This window comes from Malus domestica, chromosome 06 (assembly GCF_042453785.1).
Source record: "Malus domestica chromosome 06, GDT2T_hap1".
Lineage (NCBI taxonomy): Eukaryota > Viridiplantae > Streptophyta > Magnoliopsida > Rosales > Rosaceae > Malus > Malus domestica.
In genome coordinates this window covers 14,004,789-14,017,173 of record NC_091666.1, presented here as the reverse complement: position 1 = coordinate 14,017,173, position 12,385 = coordinate 14,004,789, and the positions used below count along the sequence as shown (strand labels likewise).

General features: G+C 42.5%; 2 protein-coding genes across 2 annotated transcripts; one reads left to right on the top strand and one right to left on the bottom strand.

The window, feature by feature from the left end:
* Positions 1 to 2,943: 2,943 nt before the first annotated feature.
* On the top strand, positions 2,944 to 7,084 carry LOC103432230 (cucumisin-like). Its single transcript, XM_070823157.1, has 5 exons — positions 2,944 to 2,998; positions 6,178 to 6,251; positions 6,353 to 6,597; positions 6,689 to 6,789; positions 6,903 to 7,084. Exons 1-5 carry the CDS (start codon positions 2,944 to 2,946, stop codon positions 7,082 to 7,084), a joined length of 657 nt encoding a protein of 218 aa, XP_070679258.1.
* Positions 7,085 to 7,602: 518 nt separating this feature from the next.
* LOC103437075 (bifunctional dTDP-4-dehydrorhamnose 3,5-epimerase/dTDP-4-dehydrorhamnose reductase-like) lies at positions 7,603 to 9,565 on the bottom strand. Its single transcript, XM_008375535.4, has 2 exons — positions 8,757 to 9,565; positions 7,603 to 8,240 (listed from the first exon to the last, which is right to left on the bottom strand). Exons 1-2 carry the CDS (start codon positions 9,201 to 9,203, stop codon positions 7,788 to 7,790), a joined length of 900 nt encoding a protein of 299 aa, XP_008373757.3. The 5' UTR covers positions 9,204 to 9,565; the 3' UTR covers positions 7,603 to 7,787.
* Positions 9,566 to 12,385: the final 2,820 nt, after the last annotated feature.

The following is a 12,385-nucleotide window of genomic DNA, read 5'->3' as shown; positions in this document are numbered from 1 at the left end:
CCTTTTGTTCCAAGCATGTGCTGTTCACTCTAAGCTCACTTTTGCTCCAAAAAGCTCCAATTTGCATCATTTTGTATAATATGCCTTTAAAACCTGAAAACACATGAAACTAGCTTAAAAGACTACTTAAACTAAGAAAACATAACGAAAATGCATAAGAACTAGCTAACTAAGGCGCATAAATATGCTCCTATCAACATGTCAAGTATTATGATTATTTGCTCCAAGAGGAAAAGATCTTGAAGTCCCCATCCCGAGGAATGATTTATAAAAATCCCACAGTGAGCTATGTATCGCCCGAAGGCGAGGATCCCCAATATGTCAGTGTGGACGCGACTGAGATAGTGTTAGATAAACTGTACGTTTGCAAGGCATTGGCTCATATTAACTCCAAGGATGCTAAAACCCGCTTGGTTGCTGAAGAGACGGTTAGAACATCAAAAGTTTACACTTTCGATATCACCAAGGCCGATGCAATCTTCGACCAATTGCTGATGGTAAAGATAATCAAACTTGGGCTAGAACACAACATTCCTAAAGCCAAAGAGTTGAAAGGAAAGACGTACTGCAAATACCATAATTCGAATAAGCATACCACAAACAACTGCGTTATGTTTCGTGATGCTATTCAAAGTTGGATTGATAAAGGCAAGTTAGAATTTCCTGAGAAAAAGATGACTGTCGACGTTGATCATTTTCCTTCGACGACAGTTGGCATGGTAGATGCTCATTTGCCCAAAAACAAAGGGAAAGGGAAGGCCGAGTTTGTTCTAATACAACACGTCCCAAAGCAGAACTCTCGGCTGCGACTAAAGATTGATCTATTTTGAAACGAGCCACCTATAAAGTTTTCAGAACCGACCATAGTCGAATCCATGTCAAATAGTAGTGCAGAGGAAGCTAAGGGACCGATGGTTTTGTGTAGCCGTTGTAAAGCATGCGTCGTCCTAACCGAGCCACAGGAGAAACTACCTTAGGCTCTGACACCACGACAACCATCCAAAGTTACGATAACATCTCCAAAGAAACTCGACGGAGGCCAATGCTAAAAGGTGTTCGATAGGCTAGGCCTTCAAACATGAACGAACGGGCCTCCTTCAGCAACTCGAGTTCATCAGCAAATCAAAAAATGTTCTAGCCACCTGAACCACGTAACCAACGTTGGTATAGTTACAATTCTCCTACTGGCGTGTATACTGGATTATCCAAATCTCATAAACGTCGACGCCAACGGATAAACTACATGGCTCGACGGCAAGCAGCATAAGCCATTTCGGCTACCAAATGGCAACTAAAAGAAGCAACAGCAAGCACCTCCACCAATCATGGCCGAATTACTTCAAGGGAAAAAGGTAATTGATCACGACTTTGAAACCACCATTGAAGAATTCGAAAAGCACATCAAACTCTTCATTCGGCCCGGGGAGATGAAAGCTCGTTTTGAGCATTTCAGATAAGAAGTCGAAAGCAAGCTTCCCTCACTACCCCAACAAGAGCCATTGATAAGAGTCTAACGGAATTTACATCCTCCATTCCTCGAAGAATCTTTGGAGTACATACGAGAGTTTCACAAGACACATTCTGCCAATGACTTGTATGGCTTACCCAAGGCATTGCAAGAAGTCATCGATCTGGCACTCACTTGTCCTGATGTTGAACAAATTATTCAGAAAACTACCAACCCAGCAATGAAGGCCAGGTTCCAGCATATACGTGAAGCTCGGGTCCTCGGCTTCGAGGTTGACCCGTACACGGACATAAACACCGCCGAGCTCTCTTTCTCTTTTGAAGGCCTCCAGTACTTATGACATCATTTCAAAGTTTTCTCAGCCGTATCTCTTTTTGGCCTTACGCCCGATGAGAAGGATCTTGTGGTTTATTTGGATGCTTACCTAGACACAAGGGACGCTCAAATCGCTTATGAAGAACGAGCCCGTAAAGCACTGCAAGGACAAAACCAAGCCCCAGCAACGACCGAGCTCGAAGATGACAGCCAAAATGAAATAGGTTCAGTTGACACACCACAAGAGCAGGTACTTGATAAGGCGAGAGATGATCAAGTCGAGGATGCTCCAAAGCATGGTACCACACTCAATAACCCAGCGGACGACGACCAAAACCCGATGGGCCTATCAGTCTCGAAAATATGGAAATTAGCATGGTCTATGTCCTACCTCCTAAATTTCAACCAACTACACCCCAACCAAATTCCTTAGATAGGGATGTGGTTGCCGAGAAAGCAACACAAGTTGATTTCATCACTACTGAAGAAGATAAGCAAGCGAGTAAAGCCGACAAACTTAAAGCAGCTCTGGCCATACTATTTCCCCATTCTTCTTCAGTTAATCTTCAACATTTGAAGCCATTGTATGTCACGGCTCACATTGAAGGTTATCCAATCTCCAAAATCTTCGTCGATTATGGAGCTACGATCAATATCATGCCAGTCTTCGTCATGAAGGCACTACGACGGTCCAACGACAAACTCATCCTATCAGGAATAACCATGAACAGCTTCGTCAGCGACAAGTCTTAGAGCAAATGAATGTTTCCTTTGAAGGTAAGCATTGCAGGTCGTAATCACATGACCGCATTCTTTATCGTTGACTCCAAGACCGAGTACAATGCATTACTCGGTCAAGATTGGATCCATCAAATGAACTGCATTCCCTCTTCACTATATCAGGTTCTCATTTTTTGGGACGGTAAATCCGTTGTGGTGCATCCGTCTGACAATCAACCTTTTGAAGCCAACATGATTCAAGCACAGTATTACGATGATCACGTCGGCTATATTACCCTACATGGTTTGAACGAGGAAGGACGACCGACTCGAATTTCGGTACAGAAAGCAATCAAGGTAGGTGCCGAGACTATCTATCAGGATTTAGAGAGGCTTGGATTGGCTGATCTGATAGCAAATACTGATGTCTGAAGACCGACATGACAAACGCTAGGCCGCTGTTTCATCTATCATGGAACGTCTATTGGCCCACTGGTATGCTATTTCCAAGCAACCAAATTCGGGTGTAAACTTAGTCAAATTTTTGGCCGAATAAGACAACGGCCCTATATTATCACTATAAAAGGTTCAGGCTGCACCGGCCGAGCTCAAGGATAGCCAACCTTAAGTTAAAGATCCATTAGAAGAGATAAATGTTGGAACGGTCGAAGAGCCATGACCTTTATTTATTAGAACTTTGTTACCCCAACATGTAAAAGTTAAGCTTTGTAACTTGCTCAAAGAATTTAAGGATTGTTTTGCTTAGAGTTACCATGAGATGCCTGGTTTAGATCGCACACTAGTTGAACATGAATTGCACACAAATCTGGGTGTAAACCATTCCGCCAACCACCTCAACGATTCTCAACCGAAGTACAACTCAGCATAAAAGACAAACTCGTTCGACTTTTAAAAGCTGGGTTTATTCGGACAGCTCGATATGTCCAATGGCTGGCAAACATCGTCCCTGTTTTAAAGAGAAGTGATGCCCTGTGCATCTGTATTGATTTTTGAAATTTAAACTTGGCAACTCCTAAAGACGAGTATCCACTGCTAATTTCAGATTTGTTAATCAACGCAGCGGTAAACCACGAGATCTTATCCTTTATGGATGGACATGCTGGTTATAACCAATTTTCATCACCCAGGCTGATGTTCATAAAGCTACTTTTCGTTACCCAGGGGCACTCAGCACATACGAATGGGTCGTCATGCCATTCAGCCTCAAGAATGCCAGCGCCACATATCAACGAGCCATGAATACTATTTTCCATTATTTGATCGGTACCATCGTCAAAGTCTACATCGACGATGTTGTAATCAAATCAAAACATCGGCAGACACATCTGGATGACCTATGTCAGGCTTTCCTGCGTATGCGCTAGCACAACCTTAAGATGATCTCGCCAAATGTGCTTTCGGCGTATCAGCCGGTAATTTTTTAGGATTCCTTGTACATCATCGTAGTATTGAGGTAGACGAAAACAAGGCTCGAGCAATCATCAACGCTCCACCCCCAACGACTAAGAAACAACTATAGTCATTGCTTGGCAAGATTAACTCTCTTTGTCGGTTCATTGCCAATTCGGCAGGGAAAATTAAGGTCTTCTCCACGCTCTTGAAACTTAAAGATTCTGACACATACGAATGGCGTGCAGAACACCAGGAGGCATTTACGCAGATCAAGGTCTCCCTCACAACTTCACCCATCTTGGTTCCGCCACGACGTGGCAGACCTCTTAAGCTATACATTTTGGCTGCCGAAGAATCCATCGGATTACTTCTTGCACAAGATAATGATGTTGGACGAGAACAAGCCATTTTTTATCTTATTCGAAATCTTAACCCACCATAAATTAATTATTTCACTGTCGATAAGCTTTACCTAGCCTTATTTTTTGCTGCATCAAAACTCAAACATTACATGCTCCGGCACTGTCCGAATTTAGTTTGTAATATGTGCCCCAAAAAAGCTGTCAAAGGCCAAGCGTTGGCTGATTTCTTGGCCCAACACCCCTTTCATGGTTCTAGTACTTCGGTCTCAGCTGGCATTGGGATCGTTATTCAATCCCCAAATCACAGCTGCTGGTATTTTTCTCTCAAGCTTGATTTTGATTATACGAATAATCAAGCCGAATACGAAGCCCTTGTCATCGGTCTCAATGTCTTACACGATTTGTAGGCCACTCGTGTCCTTATTCTCGGGGATTCCAAACTTGTGATTAATCAACTTAATGGGACATTTTGTTGCATGAGTTGTACTCTGACACCCTATCACATGGTTGCTAGCTATTTGGCTGAATCTTTCGATGACGTTACTTTTAAACACATTTCACGAGTTCACAACACTGACGCCGACAAATTATCTCAACTATCCTCCGGAGCACAACTCATGGGAGGCAAACTAGGCCGAGAAACAATTCAACACACAAATTGCCCTGTGCAAACCCCTGCTTTACACGAAACCTCTCAACAACCTTGAGATTTTTTATTTTCTTTTTCGCCAACACATCTTCAATTTGGATAAATAACATTGTGAAGGAAACCGGCGAACATCTTCAGTTTGGATAAACAGCACTGCTGCCGTAGAATCAGCCGACCGCGAAGCACCTTCAATTTGGATAAACAGTATTACGTCAAGGCTAACTGGTTATCTATCCAAGTCTCGGTCGAGAAGGGTTTTCGAATCCTTATTGGCAGAGGTCATCTCACGAGCCTTCTCGGCGAAGTGAGGTGTTACGAATCACTAGACTTGGCGCATTGAATGCCGAGTGGTTTTATGATTGGATACTCACAAGTTAGGTTTAGAGTTCGGCATTCTGACGGCCGAACCACATTTACGATTAAGACGTACATTTTCTTTGAATATTTGTGTCCATATAGTTTGGTGTCGATTTGGCGTGCTTATACTCTTACGAATATAATCACCGTGATCGAATCTAGCACCGATGATTTGTGAACTTCGTAGAACTAGCAGTCGTGTCTTCAGGCTCTAGAACCCGAAGGCCGAGACGTGTTCCTTCCTCGGTCGCAATCACAAGATCGAGAAGTCAGCAGTGCATCTGACGCAATATCAACATATTTTACTCCTCGGCCAAGCTCGGTCGACGAGTTGGCACACCTGCATACAACTGAAGGACGCAGTTAGCTCATTAGTTACTCGGCCTGCGCGCCACGTAGGTTGGTAGTTTTTAAGGCCAACAGGTATCAAACTATATAAATTGCAATCGGTGGATGATGAGTTTATATTTTCTGCATGGTATTGGAGTCAAGTTATATACCTGCATGATAAAATTTCACGTGAGGGAGCGTGTTAAGGTGAACCCCACATCAAAAAATAAAGGGACCATTTTTAGCAAACAGTTTAAAAGATTGTTTGTGGCATGTCAAATTGTCAATTGTGTTTAACACCATGTTTCTAACCTTTGTTTGGCGACAATTACAAAACCAGAAGCACCAAGGACAGGCCTGCCTGCAATTGATTTCTACGGGGGAATTTGCAGTGCAGTCTGACCAGCGAGCAACGACGTTGCAATCTTCCAAGTTTGTGATTATATAAATACACAATGAGATCTTACCATCCAACACATGAACTTGCATAATTAAAACTAATTAAGTTGGTTCCAATGGTCAATGCAACTCTGCATTTGCTTCCATTTGCACTTTTCTTACAGCATTTGTGCTAGCTTGCCATGTTCTTTGGCTCATCTTAATAGCAACTAATGGAGATGGAACATTTGACCTTACAGTAAACTAATCGGGTGAAGCCAACTACAACACCACCGACTTCAAATCGCCAAAAGACTCCAGAGGACATGGAAGCCATGCTGCTTCGACTGCTGCAGGCAGGGAGGTACCAGCAAGTACTTTGGGCTAGCTACCGGAACTCCAAAAGGCGGTGTCCCCAATTCTAGGATTTCTGTCTACAAAGTTTGCTGGGCATCCGGATGTGCTAGTGCAGATATCCTTGCTGCATTTGATGATGCAATACCAGATGGGGTTGATATTATATCAACTTCACTTGGCTCTGTCTTTCCACTCTACTACTTAGAAGAACCGATTGCTATTGGATCTTTCCCCACCATGAAAACACGGTATACTAACCTCAAGTTCTGCTGGAAACTCTGGGTCTCTTACAAAAACAATTTCTAATTATGCACCTTGGATCCTGACCGTTGCTGCCAGCACCGTTGACAGAAAGTTTGTTGCGAAAGCAGTACTTGGGAATGGAGAAATTTACAATGATGTAATGCAGGGAAACTCGGTTAACAATTTCGACCTTCATGGTAAGTCGTTTCCCCTAATTTATGAAGGAGATGCTGCAAACTTCTTTGCAGGTGCTAACTCAGCGATATCAACATATTGTACTAATGGAGTCATGAATTCACATAAACTGAAGGGAAGATTGTTTTCTGCGAAGCCATCGAGACTGGTTTTGGCATCGTGGTAGCTGATGGCGCGGGTGCAATTATGGCTGATTCGTTTTACACTGACTCTGCATTCAATTACCCCTTACCAACAGCACTGATCACCATAGAAGATGGACAGAGAGTTTTGGAATATATCAGATCAACAGAGTAAGTATATATAATCTTACACAATAAAAGTTCAGGAATCCAGTTGCAACAATTCTGGATGCTGAGACGGAGGAGGACGTCATGGCACCGTACGTTGTATCGTTTTCTACCAAGGGACCCAACGCCATAACCCTGGATGTGCTAAAGGTGACAAAAATCCGAATGAAATGGTTTCCTCTGACGGGGGAAAAACCGATTCGAGAGACTTTTGTGGGTTTTTAGGTTTAAAAAAAAAAAAAAAATCATTTTATATCTTTTTTTTATCATTTCACACAGTCACAGCTATTTTACATAAAAGTTTACCAAACACTATTAGATTGTTTTTTTTTCCAAAAGCACTTTTACAAAAAAGTTGACCAAACACTCTGCTGATTTATTTCACAGCCGCTTATTCTCACAGCAGCTTTTTTTCAAAGCACAGCAATACCAAATCAGCCCTAATTAACATAATTGAAGGACTAAACCAGAGCTCATCAAATGCAAATGCCATATACACATTATCGATAACTTAAAGAAAAAGGATTGAACTTGGTACAACACTTGCAACCAGTTTATTGACTGATCGAGTTATTTCAAATACAACATTCAAATACAAACGAGGCAGACATGAATGCTACCAGGGAGAAGGAGCTGTATAATGGAGAGATCACATGAACTGAATTCAATTAATAGCAACATGGAAACCAAAAATTCAAACCTAAAAGTTTTTAAGCTGTTGCGGTCTTCTGGTTTGGCTTGAAGACGTTTTTAATGAGAGATTCCTTGATCGACAAGAGTTCAGGGAATTCTTTCTTCAATTTCGAGGCGTCAAGTTCATTGTTGCTCCTAGGAGCAACAATCACCTTTGCCTGCTCCTCAAGAGTAAAGTTCTTGTAAGAGAAGCTGGGGTCAATGTATTCCTTGTACATCTCCAAGATCTCGTTGTGGCTGACCACTCCGGGGTTTGTAAAGTTGTAGGTTCCGGTGAGGTTCCTCTTTGCCATCTCAATGGAAATGGGGAGGAGTTCGTCCAAGATCGTCATGGAGTTGGGAATGTCAACTACCTTATCATATCGAGTGATTTTCGTGATGAAGTTACGGGGGTTGCATAAGTCGGATGAAATTGGCATTCTAACACGCAAAGTACAAACGTTCTCGAAATTGTTGAGCAGATCTTCCACCTTTCAAGTATCATCAAGTAGCCAAAATTAGTAACCGCAACTTTTTGAGCATTCTTACACATCAAGTTTGAAAATTGGCAATGAGCTCAAAATTCTACAACAAAGTTTACTTTCGTAGCTTTCATGCTATATGTATCACATTTACTATTTCCCGTGGTAAGTCTCATTTCGAAGGTAAAAAGTTATAAAAGCGAGCATTTTAATTAACTGCATCCCTCCACAGAAAATTACCCCTTAACATTTTTTAAGATTTAACCGTTGTTATTTTGACACCTAGAATTACGGTCTAGTAGTATTTCTTTAAATAAGTTAAAAAAATTTAGTATTGATTTTTGTTAAAGATGAATTTAAATCAACATTTACCACAACATTTCTAATCCAAAATTTCAGAACAATTCAGATCCAACAGTAAAGTCTTTAGATCCAAAATACCCCGATGAGATCTTACCAAGGGTAAATAGGTAATTTCAATGTAAACGAAAATTGCTAAAAATGGAAGGGTCAAACGAGACTCACCATTGCCTTGGTCTTGGAATAGAAAGATCCGATAAAGTTGGGGGTGCCCTCCTCCTTGAACCCAACGCCCGACCCGAGCGGGTGACCCGCATCGTACTCGAAAATGCACCCGGTCGCATAGTTAATGAGGATCAGGCCGCGCTCCCTACAGACATCAGCAAGGGTCAAGGTGCCGACCACGTTGGTCCGGATGGTCTCGACCTTATGGGATTCGCACCAGTCGACGTTGGGGCGGCCGGTGACGCCAGCGGCGTTGAAGATGTGGGTGGGCTTAATATTGGTGATGTCGGCCTCGAGCGAGCTGCGGTTCTCGAGGCGGCCGGAGCCGTAGACGTAGTCGATTGATTGGCCCTCGCAGAGCTTGCCGAGGAGGCCGCCAATCCAGCCTGTGCGGCCGTAGATCAGAAACTTGAGCGGCTTCTCGGCGCCGTTGGATGGGAATCCCATCGCTGCCACCGCCACAGAGAGAGGAGAGAGAAAGGGGGGAGAGAGAGAGAGGGAGCTGAAGAGTGTTTGAGATTTGGATCTGGAGATTGCGTGAGAAATGGAGAGAGGGGTGCGGGTGTTGTATATAGGTAAGACAGTAGAGGGAACACGAGAGACGGAGTGGCCGAGTGCGAATGTTTCGGACACTGATGGCTTGTTTTTTTTTTTTTTTTTAAATTCTGTGCCTGAATATTGAAGTTGGGTTGGGATGTGGAGCACCACATACAATCGTAATATGGACTTCACTCTTCTTTTTTTTCTTTTTTTTATCTTTTCTAATAATTTAGATTTTGTTTAAATGGAAGTGTGAATGCCCATCATATATTTTCACAAAATCATTTGTAAGATTGTTAAGTTGAAATATATGGTCAACCAAATATAAAATGGAAGAATGGAAGAATGGAAGCAAAAGAAGTTTGGCTTAAGTGTTTAGAATCTCAACATTTGGCATTGTGGACATTTTTCCTTTTTTTTTTTTTTTTTTTTTTTTTTTTTTTTTGGTTGTAAATTGGGAAATCTATTTCCAAGGCAAAGATGCCAGAACGTACAAAGAAAGCTTATAGCGAGGCAAACACATAGCTAAGCAAGCAAAAAACTGAGTAGTGCAAGGAGGTACAACAGTGAAGACGCTACAACAATGCTAAAAAATCCCCCCTTGCATTGCCGATACAAAAACTTAATGAGGATAAGGTAAACCATCATTGTTCAGAACATGCACCAATGAAGATGGGGGTCGATCGACCTAAGTAACATCGCACATCTCCGAATTTATTGCCGATGCTAGTGAGTTCGCCGCCATATTGGCTAATCTTGGAATCCAAGACCAGCGACAGTCCTGGAAGGACTCACCCCAAGTGTTTGGCTTTCACCAATGTAGGAAAGGCATCCCAACTGCCATTTTCCAATGAATCCGATAAGCAAGAAATGGATTCAAGGGAATCAGATTCAATGATTATCGACATGTGACCCAAGTAGGCACCCAACACACACCCACGAAGCTACACCATGGCTTCAACCGCCACAACATTCTGTGCCCTGATTGACCACAAACACGCCCCTCACATCTCGCATCATAACCCCAACAAAGCCATACTTGGTTAACGTGGACCAGCTTCCATCAACGTTAACTTTTGAGAATGGGAAGGTTGAAGGAGACTAGTGGGTCACATGAACACCCTTACCCAAGACCTCAGTCCCAAGATACCGAGGTAACCTCGTTGCTTCCGAAAATGCACACATCGAGTTGGATATTTCCATCAAAACCTATATTACGTTAATAGCATTTTGGTTGAACACAAAGTTATATCTGGAAATATGCTAGCAAATGAATGCCATATACAACAACATCCAATATCCTTCCTCAGTGGACCTAAGATTGGAATTGTTGATAGATTGCAGCTAAAGCACCCATGTCGGTATGCCATTTCTGTCGATTTTACAGTTTAGCACACCACCAAACCAAATTGTCTTCACCCAAGGACATAGGAGGAAGAGGTGTTCAACTGATTCACCTTGATTATGGCAGATTAGGCATGTCAGGAAAGGGCTGGATCTCTCTATCCACCTAAACCCGAACATCTCGCCTGCCCATGATCTGCTAGTGCGACCCCTGCAGCAAAAATTCCTTCCCACAAGTAGCCTTGTCTATGTCCACAAGGCCCAACTCCCTTTTCGAGCATCAAGGAATGAGCAGTTCAGAAAGTACCGGGCCTTCATGACCCTAGCCCAAAGTGAACTCAGGTCACAAATCTACTGCCAACACTGCTTGGTAAGAAATGCATTGTTGAACGCTTGAAAGCTCCTAAAGCCCATACCCTCCATTTGCTTAGGTAGGCCTAAGGTGTCTTTCGATACCCAATGGATTTTTTGCTCCCCACCAGTTTGTCTCCACCAGAAGCCAGATATCATTGCATCTATCTCATTGCAAACCACCGTAGGAAATTTAAAAATATTCATAACATAAGTGGGAATAGCTTGAGCCACGACTTTAATCATGACTTCCTTACCCGCTTGTGACAAGGTACTTTGCTTCCATCCTTGTATTTTCCCTATAAGTCTACCCTTCACATAAGCAAGAACTCGTCTCTTCAATCGACCCTAGATGGTAGGGACACCAACGTAAGTGCCCGGATCAGTTACCACGGGCATGCCGAGAACACCACCCAACTCCTTGGAGACATTCGTTGGTATATTGGCACCGAAGAACACACTAGAGTTGTGCATATTGACTTCTTGTCCCGAGGCAGAGTAATATGCCTCAAGTAATTGGACCAAATTACTACAGTTCTTCCTATCTACCTTAAGAAAGATCAGTGTGTCATCGCCGAAGAAAATGTGGGAAATAACCGGCCCTGTACACTCATTTTTACACCATCCAGTAGCTTTTTATCAACAGCCACTTGGATCATCCGGGATAGGACCTCGTTAACCATAAGGAATAGGTACAGAGGTATAGGGTCCCCTTGATGCAGACCTCTTAAAAGAGTAAACTTATTTCCAGGTTGTCCATTGAGAATGACGGCAAAATTTATCGAGGTAACATAACCCATGATAAGCTTCCACCACATAACATTGAACGCCATTTTATCCATAACTGCATCGAGAAAGTCCCATTCAACCCTATCATAAGCTTTATGCATGTCTAACTTGATGCCAAGTTCAAACTTGGTTTTGTCTTCTGAAGTTTAAGGAAATGAAAAAGCTCATAGGCAATCCCAATATTATCCTGAATTTGTCTTCCCACAACAAACGCATTTTGCATAGGGGAGATAAGATCCGGCATAAGAGGTTTAAGTCTATTTGCAAGAACCTTTGATAAAACTTTGTAGGAATAGTTGCATAAACTTATAGGCCAGAATTGCGACACTGATTTTGGATTTTGCACCATTGAAATCAGGATAATATGTTCTCATCTCCAACTTCCGTACTCGACTAGGGTTCTCCTCCCAAGATCTGTTCTCATCTCTAACTTTCAGTACTTTAATTCCTTCTGCATTGTTGCATAATAGATTGGTGGGAAAATGTGGTGTTGGCATCACCCTTCCGAAGCCATTTAACCAGAGATCTTTGCTGCCAGTAGCATTCGTCTTGTGTCCATAGTCTATCAATTTTCCTGGACTTATCCTTCTTCTCATTAATGTCTG

What these genes read in the sequence shown, in the direction of transcription:
- LOC103432230 (XM_070823157.1), top strand. Translation starts at nt 2,944, where the DNA reads ATGACAAACGCTAGGCCGCTGTTTCATCTATCATGGAACGTCTATTGG. An exon ending in GAACGTCTATTGGCCCACTG is followed by an intron (nt 2,999 to 6,177) that starts GTATGCTATTTC and finishes CTTTTCTTACAG; the next exon opens with CATTTGTGCTAGCTTGCCAT. An exon ending in TAACAATTTCGACCTTCATG is followed by an intron (nt 6,790 to 6,902) that starts GTAAGTCGTTTC and finishes CATAAACTGAAG; the next exon opens with GGAAGATTGTTTTCTGCGAA.
- LOC103437075 (XM_008375535.4), bottom strand. Translation starts at nt 9,203, where the DNA reads ATGGGATTCCCATCCAACGGCGCCGAGAAGCCGCTCAAGTTTCTGATC. An exon ending in ATTCCAAGACCAAGGCAATG is followed by an intron (nt 8,241 to 8,756) that starts GTGAGTCTCGTT and finishes GATACTTGAAAG; the next exon opens with GTGGAAGATCTGCTCAACAA.